Here is a 19,824-nt window from a genome sequence, read left to right as displayed (position 1 = left end):
AATGGACAGTAATAAAAAGGATTTCTGTCCACAGAAACACAAATGCATGGTACATGGCCAGGAGATACAGTAAATAGATATGCTGTACATGTATTTAGAAACACATTTCAGCTTTCCTGATTGCCTTCTGCAGTTTAAATTCTCCTTTTAACCCATGGTAACATCTTAGTGGTTCTTTCATAATGAATGAGTTAAAATGTTTTTTTAACGTGTGCATTTTATGTTTGTATGAGAATCACAATTTTATCTTTTTTAAAAGGCTACTTGAAAACTTAGCATGGTTGGAACAATGTGGGTATATCAATCCACTTTTTAATCATACATTTTATGAACTCTAAATACAGGACAAGAATTGCCTATGACAATTTAGGTCCCGAGTTGAAATATGCTGCAAATATATTTCTAAGGCTTAGTATCATAAAGAAAAAAAAAGAAAAAAATTAAAGCATTCTATTAGAATTTTTAAAAGTTGATTACATGTGAAACAATATTGTTTATATACTGGGTAAAATAATAATGCTGCTAATTCCACCTTTCTCTTATGTTGTGAAATATGTTAGAAAATTTGCAGTCGAATGCACGGCTGGCATCACTGGGACAGGCCGCTCTGGACCATGAGTTCTCCCATCCCTCTGGGCTTCCTTCCTCACATGCCAGGGGCACAAAGTGATCCTGAACCCTGCTTTTCTGCCTTGGGTTCCTAACCCCCGGCAGCCTCTTGTTTCCTTCTCTCCGGGGCTCACCGTGAAGATCCTCGGAAAACCCCAGACGTTACAAGCGTTCCCGGCTGCGGCCTCCAGAGGGCGCAAAGTCGCGACCGCCGTTGCCGAGCAACTCGTGGCCCGGAAGTAGTTCTCTGCACCGCCCCCTCCCCCCGTGCCGCCTTGGGGCATCCGCGCCGGACAACTTCCGGCGGGGCGAGTGTGGTGGTTCCGCTAACGGGTTCCCGCGGCCGCGGCGACGCGATGACCACGCTCCGGGCCTTTACGTGCGACGACCTGTTTCGCTTCAACAACATGTGAGTGAGGCACGCTCGGGCCCGGCGGCGGCCGGCGCGTCCCCGGGGCAGCCCTGGGAGGGAGCCGGGCGGGACGTCCGGACGGCCCCGCTGACCTTGGCCGGGTGGCCGTGTCCCCGCAGCCCTGACTGCAGTGCGGGCGCCTCTCGGGGCCTGAGGGGACGGCGGGCGAGGGTCGGGGGGTGCCGAGCCGAGCTCCCCGCCGCTTCCTGCCGGCGTCCCCCGCCCTGCGCGGCAGCCGGAGCCCGGCGGCGGCGGCGCGGTTACCTTGTATCCGCGCAGGGTAACACTGGCCGCCGCCCGGCGCGGCGCCTTTGCGCTCCTCGTTACTGTTGCTGCTCGTCACGGCGGGGGTACCACTTGCTGCGGGATGGGGCGAGGGGCGGTCCTCGGGGTTCCTGGTCCTTCGTCCGACTTAAGTCAGGCTCTGTGACTTGCAGGTTTCATTATTTTTTTCCTAAGTTTTATTATGAAAATTTCTGAGCGCTTAAAAGCTTGATAGAATTTTACCGTGAACACCTGTAGGCTACCAGCTGGACTCCCACTTTTTTACCATTTCACTCCTTTGGCTTCATCACATTTCAGCCCATCTTATCCACCCACCTCACCAATCCCAGATCCACTTTTAAAGATCCCGAGGCAATTATTTGAAAAAGGACCAGGTAGTTCAGGTCCAAGTGTCAGGAGGATGGAAAGAACCTGAGAAGAGTTCGCTAGAAACGTTCACAGAGGGACTGAGTCTCAGAAAATGGGTAACTGTTGACAGTGGTGAGGAAGAGGGTGCTGGAGGAGGAAGCCGCTGCCTTGCAGGGCGGCCGACGCTCGGGCGGGGATTAACTGTAGGAGCCGGATTCTGTAACTCCGAGGTCAGAGCAACTTGTGAGACTGGACCTGTGCCCCATTTTTGGGGGCGGAGGTGGTTTCTGGGGGCCTCTCTCAGTCGGAGCAGATTAACTGAGGCGACTGCGTTCAGTCTCGTTGTGCCTGGCCCCGGAGTGACTCCTTAGTAGCTATAGTAGTAGTAGCAGCTTAGTCGTGTCCGACTACTGGCGACACCATGGACTGGCCAGTTGGGCTCCTCTGTCCATGGGATTCTCCAGGCAAGAATACTGGAGTGGTAGCCTATCCCTTCTCCAGGGGATCTTTCCGACCCAGGGATCGAGCCCCACTCTCTTGCATTGTAGGCAAACTCTCTACCATTTGAGCTACAGGGAAGATTGGAGTAACCCCTTTCCTTCTCACACCTCTGTGAAGTAGTTGCCCTTCTCATTCCCATTTTTTGGCGTGAGTCAGCTAAGGAGCTGAGAGCTCAGAGGAATGGCTCAGGTGGAAGAGCCCTGTGTGGGAGTGGGCTGAGCAAGGAGACTCCTTAAGGACATTGGGTCTGGTCTGGTGGTTCTTCATTCCTGGCCTCGCAGGACCCCTAAGCTGTCCGCTGCAGGGCCGTGTGTCTCGGGGTGACTGGAGAAGGTGTACCAGGCAGGTGAGCCATTTAGGAGGTCTTGGCAATGGCCCAGAGATGATAACTTGATGAAGGCTTGGGTTTCAGAAGCACAGACCCGGGAAGTGACAGTGTGCTTTGACATTTCAAGAATGGATGAGGCAAAGCTGCCTAGAAAGTCATTTTTAACCAAAGACTGAGGAAGGGCCCACACTTTTATATGAAAATGAATAGAACAGAAGGAGAATAAGCCTGACCATTTACGTACAACAAAACATCCTGTCAACAGGCAGAGAAAATCGACACATATTTATTTAATCTCCACATTGTGTAAGTCATCATGCGTTTGTATAACAAAAAAGGTATATATTCAAAATTACTGTTAATTAAAGATTAATTATGAGGACTTCCGTGGTGGCTCAGTGGTGAGAAGTCCACCTGCTAGTGCAGGAGATGCCAGTTCTATTCCTGGGCTGGGAAGACCCCCTGGAGAAGGAAACGGCAAACACTCCAGTACTCTTGCCTGGAGAATCCCATGGATACAGGAGACTGGTGGGTCACAGTCCATGGTCACAGAGTGGAACACGCCTTAGTGACTAAACTTAGCAAAAAGTCGGACACGACTGAGCGACTTTCACTCGCTCACTCACCAGAGGTTCTAGTCCTTTTCTTTACATTTTGGTTTTATCCTGGGGATCAACAACTACTGCCGATGTTTTTGTTTGTAGGATGCGGAGGGAGGCAGGACTGGTTTCCATGGTTACTCTCCCACTACTCAAGTAGGACATTTAGGCCCCCTTATTTTAAATGTATTAATTTCCTTGGTAGCTCAGACGGTAAACCATCTGCCTGCAATTCGAGAGACCTGGGTTTGATCCCTGGGTTGGGAACATCCCCGGAGAAGGAAATGGCAACCCTCTCCAGTACTCTTGCCTGGAAAATACCGTGAATGAAGGAGCCTGATAGACTACAGTCCATGGGGTCGCAAACAGTTGGACACGACTGAGCGACTTCACTTTCACTTTAGCGACTAAACAACAATAGTCAGAGTCATCTAACTTGTCAAGGCCTCTTCAGTCTGTGCCAGTAGGGGGACTCCTCTCCCTCCTCTCTTCCTTGTTTCTCACCTTGATTAGGGCGGTTCTGTCAAGAACATGGAGAATCACTGGGGTAGGGTGTTGCAGTAGTAACTGAAAGAAGCAATGGATGTGGAAACATTGCCGTCAACAGCAAATATTTTATCCTTGGAAAAATATTTTATGCCTGCCAGTACTGAAGAGACAGTAGTTAACAGACAAAAAATGTTATCTTTATGGAATTTACAATTTATTTGTTTAAATTGGCCACACCACACAGCTTGTCGGTTCTTGGTTCCCCAAGTCCAAGGGTTGAACTCGGACCCTCAGCAATGAAAACCAAAGTCATTGAAAGCCGAAGTCGCTGTAGTTGTACGTAACCATTGCATTGGATTGCCAGGGAATTCGCAGAATTTACATTTTAGAGGGGAAAGTAAGATAGAACTTAAGTGTTCAGTAAACAAGGAAAAATGAGAGCAGGAAAGGGAAATAGGAAGTACATGTGGATTCGGCTTTGGGTGAGGTGTTTCAGGGAAGGTGTCACTGCAGGAAGATGGGGATGGGGGAGTGTGTAGGCTTTGGGGGCATGGGTATTATGGGCAGAGTAGTATGGGTACTGGTTCCTGTTTCAGACACAAAGTCAGGGAGGTGGAGGCGGCTGCCAGTGTGGCCCAAGCAGCAAGTGGGAGTGTGAGAACACCAGGTCGGAGTCACAGGGCTCGACCTTGGAGAGGCCAGCGCTGGACATGGGCTCTGCAGAGGGTGCTCAGACCCCCAGGTAGAGAAGTCAGCCAGGCATCTGGACATGGGAATTTCAAGTTTAGGTCTGGGCTAAAAATAGAAACTTGGGGGTCAACGCTGCATGGATGGTGTTAAACCCAGGTGGCTCGGTGACTTCATTGATGAGTGTGGACAGGAAAAAAGGCTCCAGGATGGCTCCCAGGGCATCATGTGGTAAAGGAGACACAGTGGTCCAGTGAAGCAGGAGGAAACCCTGCTGCTGGGTCTGGAGGCTGAGAAGGGACAGCATGTCAGGGGGGCGGAGCTGTGGACTGTGTCACGTGTTCTATGGCCTAGTGTGCAGCAGGTTTGTCCATTTCGTTCAGGGGAGCAGGCTTCTGGGTCCTGAGAGGTGGTGGGACCTGCCCACCTGCACTCCAGGCCTGGGTCCAAGGCAGCAGGTAGAGAGCAGGTGGGGCGGATGCTGGAACCTTGGTGAAGCTTCTTCTTAGAGTTGTGTTTTCTTCCTGAAATCAGAAGCAGCTGAGCTGGAAGAGGGAGCATTGAGGAGACAGGAGAGGGTATAAAGTAGTCTTGAGAAGGGCGGAGAGTGAGTCCTGTACTCGATTAGAGCAGTGATCCTCTGGGTGTGGGCAAGGGCGCCTCAAGATTGCTTGGGGGGTTCTGCAGGATCAGAGCCATTTTCATGATAAAACTAAGGTTTTTGGTTTTTTTAAAACATTTTGGCCATGCCGCGCAGCATGTGGGATCTTAATTCCCCAACCAGTGATTGAACCCTGGCCCCCTGCATTATCAGCACAGAGTCTTAACCACTGGACCACCAGAGAAGTCTGGTTTTTTGTTTTTTATTGCTTTTTTTTACTCTCATTTTCTCACTAGTGCACAAGTGGAGTCTTATAGATGTGTGATCATCTAACAGAAAGCATAGCAGACACAGAAATGAAAAATCAACTGTTTTCTATTAAGCCAGACAGTAAAAAGATACGTAAAATTGTTCAAATAATGACATTCTTGTTACTAAATTTTCTTTTGTTTTTGAAAACAGTGACTTTTGGTTTAAAAAAGTCATTCACATTAATATTTAACTGATTTTTTTTAAAATGAACAAATATCTTACACTTTTAAATACCAATAGATTTAAGTCTTGGGGTCTTTAGTAATTTTGGAGGGGAAAGGGGCACTAAGGTTTGCTGGTCTCCAGAAACGCAGTGTGACCGTTGCTGTCCCTAAAGGTCCTGAGGACGAGCTTGACTGCATGTGTGAGGGGTTGAGGGCGCTGTTCCGGGCTCCGCCAGGATTGTGCTTCCACTGACTGAATAGGAAAGTGAGGGGCAGAGCTCTCTGGAGGGGGGCAGGTGTAGAAATGCAGATTTGGGAGTGTTGTGGCCAGACACGCTGGTGAGGCAGCTGCTCAGCAGCTCCAGAGCCGGGTAAGGAGTATTCCTCTGAGAGCAAAATTAAAGGTATGAGAACAGGGGCAGTGGGGAGCAGAAGCCCCGGAGTGAGAGCACCCACATTGAGAGGGTGGGGTAAGGCAGGGCCGGCCCTTGGCACATGCTGCAAGGCTGGTGTAGCCCTGTCTGTGATTGACACCCCAGGTTGGTCACCAGTTCCACTTGGAGTTTACTGTTAGAAAATGGAAAATTGTAGGGAATTCCCTGGTGATCCAGTGGTTGACGTAGTGCTCCCAGTGCATTAGGGCATGGGTTCAATCCCAGGTTGCAGAACTAACATTCTCCAAGCCATGGTGAGGCGTGGCCAAAAAAAAAGAAGATAGAATGTTTTGATGATGTATTAACTGTAAAGTAATTTGTAAAGAAGCAGTTAAATGAAAATGTACGGGTGTCTTTATAGTGACTGTGATGATGGCTCAATATGGTCATTAGGCAGGTTAAACCGTCTTTCTTAGTTGAAAAGTTGGTTAAAGTTGTGAACTTAACATGTCTGTTTTCCCTATGCATGTTATTTTTAGTTGTAATTGGCCTATTTAAACTGATTTTGTAAACACTGCTTACTGTTGACATTTCTCTTGTTTCTTTTAGTAACTTGGATCCACTTACAGAAACTGTATCCTTTTTTAAAAAGTTTAAATAAAGGCTTCCAAAAGTAAGCAAAATAGAGAAAAGAAAAAAAAATAGACTTGAACACTGAAAATGTTTAAGACTTGGAGGTCAGGAAACATCATCAACAACATTAAAGGCAATTAAAAAGAAACTAAAAACTGGGAACAAGAGTTATCTTACATCTGCTGACAAGCTGCTAATATAATGACCTCATAAATCAAGAACAATACAATCCCCTGCCCCTCAGTAGTAAGCATAACTGTGAGCAGCAGAAAGCTGTGACTTCAGCAGGAGGGGCTGTTTTTGTCTGATAAGAACAAAGCCTCAAGAGGATGATCAGACCCGGGCGATTCCATGACATCCTATGACACCGGGCTCTGCCCTGGGACCACTGTGTCACCCAGGGGACCCTGGCTTCCAGAGTCTATGGCATCTCATCCGCATTCCTGGCAGGAGCATCGATCAGCAGAGGGGAAGCCAAGGGGACCACTGGGAGGTGTGACACAGCCCTCTGCCCTGTAGACCAGCACCTGCCTCGAGATACACCTATCTAGAACAGTCTGGGATGAGCCGGGGTTTACATTCAGGCTGGTTGCTAAAGGGGAAAAAAACGATTTTAGGTAACAATTAGCAGTATCTGTCATGGTCCCCAGTAGAAACATGGGCAAGGATGTGCGAAGTTAGGGTCCTCTGACCTGAATAGAGAACTCCTACATTCTCAACAGCTTGAAACACAGAGTTGGATTTCTGGGTTATGTGCTATGTCCACTGTGGGGTAGTGTTAATTGATCATTTAACCAAGAGGGCATATAGGAGGCTATGAAAATTTCAAGACTTCAGTCTCACCAATTAAAAGACATGATAATTAAAACCAAAATGATGTACCATGTTTTATCTATCAAACTATCAAGGATTTCAAGCAGTGATGAAGCTCAAGGCTGATGGAGGTGAGGTGAGGGGAGTATTCTCATAAATTGCTAGTGACAGAGCAGTTTATGAGAATGTTCAAAAGCTAGTCTCTTGAAGGACTTTACTCATGAATACCTGGTAATTGCGTTTCCTGGAACCTGAAAATAACAATAGAGGCATTTATGTCAGGGGTGGGCACGCTAATATGCAGGGGCCTGTTTTTGTAAATAACGCTTTACTGGGGAATAATTTATACACTGTGTCTAGTCCTTGACTTTCACAGTTCTTTTTTTAGTTGAAATATAGCTGACTTACAGTGTAGTGCTTTTTTATGGTAAGAATGTGTAACAAGCTAGAACTGGAAGGACTTTTATTAATTTGGTAAAGGTTTTATATTTTAAAACTTTCAGCAAGCATTATATACTTGAGTGAGAAATTAAGGTACATTCCTTTCAAGATTGGGCATAAGATAATGCCTACTGTCACTACTACCCTTTAACATAGTTCTAGAGGAACTGACCAAACTTCCAGAAGGAAGAAGTATAAGGACGAGAAAGGTAGAAATAAAACTATCATCATTTACAATTGATAGTACGATCGAAAAAAGAACAACTTAAGAACGTTCACCAATGTTAGAACCAGGATCAAGTTTTAAAAAATCAGTAGCATGTGTACACCAGCAGTAGAAATCAAGAATATGTGGGTGTGTGTTCGTGTGTGTACTTTTTTTTTGTAGTAAAAACTTTATTAAAACTTTGAAATCAAAAAATAAAATTCTTGTTACAATTTTCTGAACCTTTAGGTCAGTTCAGCACAAGAAAATAATTGAATATTTAAAACATGTATATTTACTTAAAGAACATCATAGAAGAATGGAAGCAGGTTTTTTAAATATCTAAAACTGACCGTATCTGTAATATATATTTATAATAATCCCTCTTGTTTTATGACCTTTTAAAAAACGCGAGTGTAATTGATATACATTATTGTGTTAGTTTTAGGTGTACAGCAGAGTGATTAGTTATATATATAAAACCATTCTTTTATCAGAGTCTTCTCCCATATAGGTTATCACAGAAAATTATTGAGTTGAAGTCCATGTGCTATACAGTAGGTCCCTATTGGTTATTTACACACATACACATTTTATATATAGTAGTGTGTATGTTAATACCTGACCCCTGATTTCTCTCTCACCCCATGTTTTCCCTTTGGTAACCATGTTTGTTTTTGATACCTATAAGTCTGTTTTATAAGTAAGTTTCTTTGTATCAGTTTTTAAATTAGATTCCACATAAAAGTGATAGCATATGACACTTGTCTTTACCTTATTTCACTTAGTATGATAATCTCTGGGTCCATCCAGGTCGCTGCAAATGGCATTATTTCATTTTTTATGGCTGAGTGATATGCCATTGTATGTGTTTACCACATCTTTATCCATTCATCTGTCAATGGACATTTAGGTTGCTTCCATATCTTGGCTCTTATAAACAGTGCTGCAGCGAACAGTTTTCTCCTGATACATACAGAGGAGTGGGACTGCTTGATCATATGGTAGTTCTATTTTTAGTTTTTTAAGGAACCTCAATACTGTTCTCCCTACCAGTTTATATTCCCTAGGAGGGGTCCCTTTTCTCCACACCCTCTCCAGCATTTTATTGTTGTATACTTTTTGAAGATGGCCATTCTGACCACTGTGAGGTGATACCTCATTGTAGTTTTGATTTGCTTTTCTCTGATAATTAGGGATATTGAGTATCTTTTCATGTGCTTTTTAGCCATCTGTATGCCTTCTTTGGAGAAATTCTATTTATATCTGCCCATTTTTTGTTGGATTATTTCTTTGACACAAAGTTGCATGAGCTGTTTGTATATTTTGGAAATTAACCACCTCAGTCACTTCATTTGCAGATAGTTTCCCCCCATTCTGTGGATCATCTTTTCATTTTTTTTTTTTTTTATGGTTTCCTTTGCTGTGCAAAAGCTTTTAAGTTTAATTAGGTCCCATTTATTTTGATTACTGTAAAGGATACTGACATGATTATGTAAAAAAAAAAACGTTTTACCTGTGTTTTCTTCTAAGAGTTTTATAGTATCTTACATTTAGGTCTTCGATCCATTTTGAGTTTATTTTTGTGTATAGTGTTAGAGAATCTTCTGATTTCATTCTTTTACATGTAGCTGTCCAGTTTCCCTGGCACCACTTATGAAGAGACTGTCATTTCTCCATGGTGTTTTGTGTGTGTGTGTGCCAGTACCATGCTGTTTTGATGACTGCAGCTTTGTAGTATAGTCTGAAGTCAGGGGGCCTGATTCCTCCACCTCTGTTCATTGTTCCTAGGATTGCTTTGGGTCTTTGAGGTCTTTCGTGTTTACATACAAATTAAAAAAAAAAATCTTCTGTGAAAAATGCCATTGCTAATTTGATAGGGGTTGCAGTTGAACCTGATTGCCTTGGGTAGTAGAGTCATTTTGACAGTATCGATTCTTCCAGTCCAAGAGCTTGGTGTATCTTTCCATCTGTCATTGATTCCTTTCATCAGCATCTTAACAGTTTTCGGAGTCCAGGTCTTTTGTCCCCTGTGTAGGCTTATACACAGGTGATTTTTTTTTTTCTTTTTGATGTAAATGGTAAATGGCATTGTTTCCTGAATTTCTCTTTCTGATCTTTCATCATTAGTGTATGGAATGTAAGCGATTTCTGTGTATTTTGTATCCTGCAGTTTTAACCAGAATCACTGACGGTCTCTAGTAGTTTTCTGGTAGCATCTTCAGGATTTTCTGTGTGTAGTATCATGTCATCTGTAGTGACAGTTTTACTTGTTTTTCAGTTTGGATTCCTTTTCTTTCTTTTTCTTCTGTGCTGTGGCTAGGACTTCCAAAACTATGTTGAATAAAAGTGGTGATAGTGGACATTCTTGCCTTGTTCCTGATCTCAGAGGGAATGCTTTTGGCTTTTCACCATTGAGAATGATGTTACCTGTGGATTTATCCTGCTGCTGCTAAGTTGCTTCAGTCATGTCCGACTCTATGCGACCCCAGAGATGGCAGCCTACCAGGCTCCCCTGTCCCTGGGATTCTCCAGGCAAGAACACTGGAGTGGGTTGCTATTTCTTTCTGCAGTGCATGAAAGTGAAAAGTGAAAGTGAAGTTGCTCAGTCGTGTCCGACTCTTAGCGACCCCATGGACTGCAGCCTACCAGGCTCCTCTGTCCATGGGATTTTCCAGGCGAGAGTACTGGAGTGGGGTGCCATTGCCTTCTCTGGTGGGTTTATCCTATATGGCCTTTATTAGGTTTAGGTTAAGTTCCCTCTATGCCAACTTTCTGGACAGTTTTTTTATCATAAACTGGTGTCAGGTTTCGTGAAAACCTTTTTCTGCTTCTATTGAGATGATCCTTTGGTTTTTCTTCAGTTTGTTAATGTGCTGTATATCACATTGATTGAAGCTATTAAAGAATCTTTGCATCCCTGGGATAAATCCACTTGATCATGGTGTATGATCCTTTTAATGTATTGTTGGGTTTGGTTTACTAGTATTTTGTTGAGGATTTTTGTGTCTGTGTTCATCAGTGATGTTGGTCTGTAATTATTTTTTTGTGGTATCTTTGATTTTGATATCAGGGTGATAGTGGCCTCATAGAATGAGCTTGAAGTGTTCCTTTTTCTGCAATTTTTGGGAAGGTTTCAGATGGATAGGTGTTAACTCTTCTTTAGGTGTTTGATAGAATTCACCTGTGAAGCCATTTGGTCCTGGATTTTTGTTTGTTGGACATTTTAAAATCACTGTTTCAGTTTAAGTACTTGTGATTGGTCTGTTCATATTTTCAATTTCTTCAGTCTTGGAAGATTGTATCTAAGAATTTGTCCATTTTATTAGCATATAGTTGTAAGTTTTTTATGATCCTTTGTATTTCTGTGGTGTCAGTTGTAACTTCTATTTCATTTCTAATTTATTTGAGCTTTCTTTTTTCTTGATGAGTTTGGGCTAAAGGTTTATCTATTTTATTGTCTCAAATAACTAGCTTTTAGTTTCATCGATCTTTTCATTTATTTCTTTTCTGATCTTTATGATTTCTTTCCTTCTACTAATTTTGAGGTTTTGTTTTTCTTTCTCTAGTTGCTTTACTTGATAGTTTACTTGTTTAGATTGTTTACTTGAGATTTTTCTTGTTTTCTAAGGTAAGACTATATTGCTACAAACTTCTCTTTTAGAACTGCTTTTGATACATCCCATAGGTTTTGGTGGAGAAGGCAATGGCACCCCACTTCAGTACTCCTGCCTGGAAAATCCCAGGAACAGAGGAACCTGGTAGGCTGCCGTCCATGGTCCATGGGGTTGCTGAGAGGAGGACACAACTGAGCAACTTCACTTTTCACTTTCCTGCATTGGAGAAGGAAATGGCAACCCACTCCAGTGTTCTTGCCTGGAGAATCCCAGGGACGGGGGAGCCTGGTGGGCTGCCACCTATGGGGTCGCACAGAGTGGGACACGACTGAAGTGACTTAGCAGCAGCAGCAGCATAGGTTTTGGACTGTCATGTTCTTACAGTCATTTGTCTCTAGGTATTTGATTTCCTCTTGATTTCTTTAGTGATCCATTGGTTGTTTAGTAAATATTTTTTCAGCCTCCATGTGTTTGTATTTTTTATTTTTTCTGTATTTGATTTCTTATCTCATAGTGTTATAGTCGGAAAAGATGCTTGATTGAACTTTCTTAAATTTACCAAGGTTTGATTTGTGGCCCAGTATGTGATCTATCCTGAAGAATGTTCCATGAGCACTTGAGAAGAAAGTGTATTCTGCTTTGGGATGGAATGTTCTATAAATATCAGTTAAATCCGTCTAGTATAATGTGTCATTTCAGGCCTGTGTTTCCTCATTGGTTTTGTCTCTGTCCATTGATGAAAGCAGCTTGTTAAAGTCACCCACTGTCGTTTTGTTGATTTCTCTTTCTCTGTTATCATTTGCAGGATATAGTGAGGTGCTTCTATGTTGGGTGCATGTATACGTCTTTTTGGATTGATCATTATGTCTCTCGTAACAGTCTTTAAAGTCCATTTTGTCTGATACGAGTATTGCTACTCTAGCTTTCTTTTGATGTTTCATTTGCATGTAATACCTTTTTCTGTCCCTTCACTTTCAGTCTGTGTGTGTCCCTAGATTGGAAGTGGGTCTCTTGGAGACAGCATATATATGGGTCTTGTTTTGTATCCATTCAGCAAGTCTGTGTCTTTTGAGCAAGTTTATTTAACTTTATATATAAGTTAAATTTAATTTAACTTAAATTAACATTTAAGGTAATTATTGACACACATTCTTTCTGCCACTTTCTTGTTTTGGGTTTGTTTTTGTAGGTATTACCTTCCTTTTTTGTTCTCTTGTGGTTTGATGTCTCTGTTTAGTGTTGTGTTTGGATTGCTTTTTTTGTGTGTGTCTTTATTGTAGATTTTTGGTTTGTGGTTTCCATGGGGTTTTGATACAGCAGTCTGTCTGTATACCCACAGGATTGTTTTAAGTTGCTGGTCTCAATTTCTGATGCATTTCCAATATCCTGTACTCTTCTCACGTGTGTTGGTTTTGATACTGTATCTGTGTGTGGAGGGTTTCCTACCTTTACCTCTTTTGCCTGTACCTGTGAGCTTTCCCATTCATAATTTTCTTGATCCTGTTTGTGGCCTTTTCCACACAGGGAAGTTCCTTTAGGATTTATTGTGGCTTTCATAGTAGTTGCAACAGAGACCATATGGGTCACACAGCCTTGAATATTTACTGTCTGGCTCTTTACAGGAAATGTTTGTCGCTGAGTTATGTCAGTGGAATACTATCAGCAGTAAAAATCAACTATAACAGGTGACAATAGGGCTGAATATCAGAAACAAAGTTGAGTGAAAAAAGCAAAAACAAAAAAGCCTCAATTTTCATTTGTATTGAAAAGATTATGACCTGTTAAAGACTGCTGTTTAAAAAAGTGAAAGGATTTTGGAGAATTTTTAATGACAAAATTTTCACTGTGTATTAGGCAAAGCATCACAGTGCGAATCAGCCTACAGGGTGTGCTTCCTGTTATGTGTAGTTTTTGGCAAAAGTCCCATAAACCGGGTGAGGTGCCTGCCAGGGCTTCATGGTCCATAAGCTAGTGCCTGGGGCTGCTTCAATAGCCAGAGAAGAGATGGTTATGGTGTCAGTGGCTGGATGGCAGAAAGACTTGTGCTTCCATGTTAATGGTTATGTTTTAAGAGACAGAATAAAGGCTGTCCTTCAGAGGGGAGTTTGAAGAATTTACAAAAAGATTTTCCAGAAAGTTAAAAAAAGCCTGATGGTGTCCCCTTATAGAACTGCACCTCCAAGTTAATACTGAGAAGTACAGAAATGAGTACAACTCAGCAGGACAGCAGGGCTGAAGAGCTAAGTAATGAGCCAAGTACTCAGGCATTCACTTTAACATCAGGTTTTTATTTTTTGCATTACTAAAAATGCAGAATCTGAATCAGTGGACTGGACGAACTGGGTTTAAGTAGCCTTTGGAAGTAAATTACAGTTATTTTCACTGTCCCATGCCTGAAGCTAATGAAGGCACTCGTCATTCATTTCCTAGTGCAGAAAGGGAGAAGTAAACATACTGAGGTTGCACTGTGTGCCCAGCACCAGGGAGAGAGGGCAGGTGACACTCACACTGTAAGGGGACAGTAGACAGGAATGGCAGGTGATGGGGAAGTGCTGTGCGGGGGAGGGGGGGTCTAGACAAAGTATGAGCCGGGGAGACAGGCTGTAGAACTTGGGGGTCCTGGTTCTCCACTCTTGGATGGTATGTCTCCATTCACATCTGAGGTTACATATTCAGGCAGTTTTCTTGAAACTTAGTGCTAACCTAAACATTTCATGTAATGAACTGATTGCAGAAATCATACATTTGGCTAGGGATGAACAATATGCTTTTTAAAGGAAACTTCAGAACACGTTTTGTGAAGAACTCTGATTGTCCTTACTTTGCATCCTCCTTAACGAGTCTCTAGTATGGGATTCCTTTTTACCTACAGTACCTTGCCCACTGGCCAGAGTACTTCATCGTCGCAGAGGCCCCTGGAGGCGAGTTAATGGGTTATAGTAAGTATAACACTACTAGTGCTTTTCTGGGTAAGCAATTAAGATAAAAATAGTTTTTAACTCTTAGACTGATCACAGAACTGGAAATATAATCATGATGCCTCTAATTTTCTTTTCTTTTCAACTCTTTGACAGCTTACTGATCCCTCTGTCTTGGGTACTGTGCTAGGCCCAGGGGATACAGCAGTGACCCAAACAGAACTGGTCATGTTGCTGGCACAAGTTTGAGCTGTGGACTGTCTGTTGTGTGTACATACACACATACATACCCACATGAAATGGTAGATCGTTTAAAAAATACATATCAAGTAAGAGTAACAATTAGCTAGATGGCTTTAAGCAGCAGTCCCCAAACTTTCTGGCATCAGGGACCGGTTTCATGGAAGATAAATTTTCTGGTGAGGGTGAGGATGGTTTTTGGACAATTCCAGCACATTACATTTATTATGCACTTTATTTCTATTATTACTACGTCAGCTCCACCTCAGATCATCAGGTCCCCAGAGGTTGGGGACCCCGGCTTTAAGTGTTACTTCAACATCAGAGCTTGGTCGTTTCCTTTATGATAAAAGTGTGCACCACACAGTATTTCTCCACGTGTGAGTTGCCGTGTTTAGTCACTGGATGTGGTCTTTCATTGGCAGTCATGGGCAAAGCAGAAGGCTCAGTGGCAAGGGAAGAATGGCACGGGCATGTCACAGCTCTGTCTGTTGCCCCGGAGTTTCGGCGCCTTGGTTTGGCTGCTAAACTTATGGAGCTATTAGAGGAAATTTCAGAAAGGTAGGAGCCTGTTTTTCAAATAATTCTTGAACTCTAACCATTTGGTTTTTCTCTTGGTGAATGTTGATCAGTTGTTTACTTCAGGATGAATGTTGTCATGATGCAGTTCCATAGGAATTTCATGTTCAGCCTCTACAAGTCCTTACAGCAGTCCTGTCACATATCCATAGTGGTGTTACTGCCCCTGTTTCGCCACTGAGGAAGATTAAAGCAGGCTGCGTGATGCTCTGCAGACTCTTGAGCTGGGTCATAGGTGGAATCAGAATCTAGCCCTCAAGGTCTCTGTTACTGTTCTTGTCACTGGCAGATATTCCCTAATTCTTTGCATTGCCCTTTGCATCCCGGTTATTTTTTTTCATAGTGTCCTAGGCTAAAGAAAAGTTTATACTTTTAAGCAGTAAAACTGAAAGAAATATTTTCATTTCATTTTAGTCACTGTGGTTATCTCCTAATGAGATGTGCCTGCTGGGCATCGCATGGCTTCTCAAACCTTGGAATCTGATTCTGCAGAACCACCTGCACTCTTGTTCCACATTAATTTTCATGTGGTCCTGGGGCTTTATAATGACAGGAATTGCTAAAAGCCTGGCTTCATAAAGACATTGTCACCAAAAGAAATATAATGTGATGTGTTTTTGTGAACTATACAAAGCCAGTGGTTTGCCTGTGTTTTCCCCAAATGTTTGAAATATTCTACAGCACATCCATGAGTTTGGACCACCTGGGAGCACAGTTCGAACAGCCAACGTTGTGGCTTTTTTTTTTAAAGACCTGTTTTATATATCAGATACTTGTTATGTGTTACTTGTTATGTGCTCCATTAAAGTGGAGCGTTTTACAGAAGTAACCATGGCCTCAAAAGTCGACTTGAGGCAAGTTGAGAGCAAGAGGGAACTTGAGCTCATTCTTGTTTAAGCTGTAAAAGAAGTTTAGTCCTTAAGAATTTTAAAATTCCTGTCATTAAAAAGCCCCAGGACCACACGAAAATCAATATAAAACAAAAATGCAGGTGGTTCTGCAGAATCAGGTTCTCTTAGACTGAACAGGGAAGAGGAGAATATTGTAGTTTACACACAAGAATTAATGGCATGCACATCTTGTTGAAAAAGTTATCTGACATTATTATTATAGTGGACAAGGAGTTCGGACATGTGTTCTAATAGCCATGACCTTACACATAAAATTTATAGGACAGACTATCTTTTAGAGTAGAAAACTACTCTCCTTCCCCTTCCAGTTCCTAAATCTTCATTACAGTAGTTACTAAGATTTAAGTGACCTGTATTTGTACAGGAGTGTGTGTGTACCTATGCATATACATACATATATACATGTATATATTAGTGTACACTAAAAATACAAACTATATTTCCAAAGAAAAAATTGACTCATAAAAAATCAAAAGAAAAACGAAGGTGGCAAAACAAAAAGCATGAAATGAGGTGGTAGTCATGAATCCCAGTGTAATTAGGTAAGTACAACAGTGAATGTTAAGGAACTAATAACTCCAGTTTAAAGACAAAGATATTATGCCAAGTGAAATAGGCCAGTCACAGAAAGACAAATACTACATGATAGCACTCAGAGACCGAAGGTGGTAAGATTCATAACGAGTGGAATGGTGGTAGCAGGGAGGGGGAATGGGAAGTTATTACATTTACAATTTACCAATAGGGTGAACCTCATGTTTAGTGTTCTTAGGACAGTAAGATTAAAAAAATATTGTCAGCTGTACGCTATTTACAGGAAATACATGTAAAGATACAGAAAGACTAAAAGGAAAGAAATTTTCTAAATTGGGCTTCCCTGGTGGCTCAGCTGATAAAGAATCTGCCTGCAGTGCGGGAGACCTGGGTTCGATCCCTGGGTTGGATAGATCACCTGGAGAATTCCATGGACTGTAGAGTCCATGGGGTCACAAAGAGTCGGACATGACTGAGTGACTTACGCTCACTTCACTTTTTAAATTATGCAAATTCCAAAGCAAAAAGTGAAAAGCAATTAAGAGTGTAATTAAGTCACATTATAGTTATTACTAGAATAAAAAACAGTCACTGCATATTGGTAAGAGTCAAACTTAAAAATGCAACAACTGACTAAACCATAGGAAGAAATAGATCATCATAATTAGAGGTATGAACAGGCCTCTTCCTAATTGGAACAATCAGAAATTGATTTAATTGTATATAACAGGAGTCAACGTACTTTTTCTTGGGCCACCAGAAAGGGTTCACAAGGCGACCTGAGGTCTCTGTTGCACATTATAACTGATGTATTCTGTAATGTTAAAATATAGTTCCTTTTAAAATACAGTTTAGTGGGTTTCATGTTTTGATTGTATAAATGTCACCATACTCCATAAAACTTCTTTAAGACAACATAGGCAAAACATTAAAATATATTTCTAAATATTTAAGGGTTGTCCCTTGAAAATTGTAAAAAAAAAAAAAAGGATTCTAAGTTCAATCTTACACACAAAAAGGGAACTTATTTTTTAAGGCTAAGATAATCTTAACAAAAACCTGACAAGCGATATGAGAAAGAACAGATGCAGAAGTCCTAGAAAAACTTAGCAAACGGACCTAAGAATGTATTCTAGCAATTAATAGACTGAAGAACATTTTTTTATCTCACTAAATGTAGAAAATGCTTTGATAAAATGCAGTATTCACTCTTGATTAAGCAATCTAGGATACAGAAAGGGAAAACTTTAACCTGCAAAAAGTATTTACTGAAAACCTTTAGTAAATATTAGAGGTGATGCACGGAATGCTTTCCGGGACAGGATGCCTAAAGCCAGCTTCTCTTAGTAATTATTGGAAATCCTTGACTGTACAGTGAAGCAACTAAAAAGAAGGTATGAGGACTGAGAGAAAACATAACTGTTACTTGGACAGAGAAGAGTGTACACATGAAAAACCTGTAAGAATCTAGTCTGTTGGATATAAAGTGAAAGTGTATAAAGTGAGTCTAAATTCAGTTGCGTTTCTATACAAACAGTAACATTTAGAAGAGGATGAGATCTGCATTGGCATCAGTCCACTAAGCCTTTAGGAAAAATCTAACAAAAGCTGTGCAAGACCTCTCTGAAGTTCATACAGCTTTATCCAGAGACAGTAAAGATGGCCTTTGTAAATGAAGAGAGGAACTATTCATGCCAGTATTGTTTTCTAGGACTTCTCCCATTCTGTTTTTTTTTGTTTTTTTTTTAATTACAGAAAGGGTGGATTTTTTGTTGATCTCTTTGTAAGAGTGTCTAACCAAGTTGCTGTCAACATGTACAAGCAGCTGGGCTACAGCGTGTACAGGACAGTCATAGAGTACTATTCGGCGAGCAATGGGGAGCCCGACGAGGACGCTTACGGTGAGTCCCCGCTGGGGCAGCGTCCCGGAAGAAGGGACGTTTACATGCATCCTATAGACCAAAATACTCGGCTCTTTCAATACACTTAAAAAAACCATATTTAAATTTGAGCTATAGTATTTAAATATCCTGTAAGCTACCTTCATGAACCTACCACTAACTAACTTATATTAACTAACCAATGGTTAATTACCATCGGTGGTTGTTTTGCTGTTACAGACATGTTACTAAGACTTTGTTAAAAGAACATTTGTAGGAAGAGCTGAATCCCAGCTAGGGTTCGGTTAGTGTTTTGTGTACTCCTGCTTGGGAGTCTCACTTATAAATACGTTTCTCTTAGAATCTGGTAAAAATGGGAGAGTAGGGGACAAAACCACTTATGGCTTTGGTGTTTTTTAAAACATCTGTACACTTTAAATCTGATATAAAATCATACTCTGACATTTGGGTACTTACATTAAACTTTGCTTCTTAACAGATATGAGGAAAGCTCTATCCAGGGATACTGAGAAGAAGTCCATCATACCATTACCTCATCCTGTGAGGCCAGAAGACATTGAATAACCATGAGCAGTGGTTCTTAGGCTGATGATGCTCCAAATAGAATTATGGACAATATTATTTTCATTAGGTGACCTTGGAGCTCTATTAGGAGAAAAGGGGATCATTTAGCTCTTAAAGACTTCAAGAAAATATAGGTTATCAAACTTTAAGTCATCTTGTTTCCTGCTAGCAATATCATACCTTCTAAAGCTGTTCACTGTAATAAAATCCAACCAAAAAAGGCAGCTAGGTGAGAAGGAAACATTCCCCTGTCATGGCTCATAACACACTATTCACGGTGTGCTCGGGAAAATGATTGCTCCAGTCTCCCCCTAAATTCTGTGCCTGAGAACCACTGCTGCATATACAGTTTTTATTTTGTATTGAACTTAAGCTTTAAAAGCATATATGAAATGTATAAATCTAAGATGTATAATAAAATGCACTGTTGACTCTCTGAATGTTTTCTGGAAGTTTTGATGGTCATTTGTAAACCTATAGCTAGCAGGATTGAGAAAGGTCATCACTTAGGGTTGGTTTGTCACATTTTTCATTTACATACAAAGCATTGTTTAAATGCTTACGTGAACAGCCCCTGCCCTGCACACTTGAGCTTCCTGCTTATTGCAGATGAAATTCTTCCCAGATACTTGTTTCCACACTGCTGGTCTCAGGTCTTTCCTCTGTGTAGTTTCACAATACTGTATTCCTGCCTTTCAAAGTACAAAAAGATGATAAAAGGAGAACAGAACCTAATTTCTTTAAAAAAAAAAAAAAAAA

At 41.6% G+C, this 19,824-nt stretch overlaps 1 protein-coding gene across 1 annotated transcript; it reads left to right on the top strand.

Moving 5' to 3' along the window:
• Window positions 1-876: 876 nt before the first annotated feature.
• Window positions 877-19,505, top strand: NAA20 (N(alpha)-acetyltransferase 20, NatB catalytic subunit). Its single transcript, XM_027559600.1, has 6 exons — window positions 877-1,018; window positions 6,319-6,343; window positions 14,267-14,357; window positions 15,002-15,137; window positions 18,356-18,501; window positions 18,980-19,505. Exons 1-6 carry the CDS (start codon window positions 966-968, stop codon window positions 19,063-19,065), a joined length of 537 nt encoding a protein of 178 aa, XP_027415401.1. The 5' UTR covers window positions 877-965; the 3' UTR covers window positions 19,066-19,505.
• Window positions 19,506-19,824: the final 319 nt, after the last annotated feature.

This window comes from Bos indicus x Bos taurus, chromosome 13, assembly GCF_003369695.1.
Source record: "Bos indicus x Bos taurus breed Angus x Brahman F1 hybrid chromosome 13, Bos_hybrid_MaternalHap_v2.0, whole genome shotgun sequence".
In the NCBI taxonomy this organism is placed as follows: Eukaryota; Metazoa; Chordata; class Mammalia; order Artiodactyla; family Bovidae; genus Bos; species Bos indicus x Bos taurus.
This window is presented reverse-complemented; position numbering and strand designations above follow the sequence as displayed.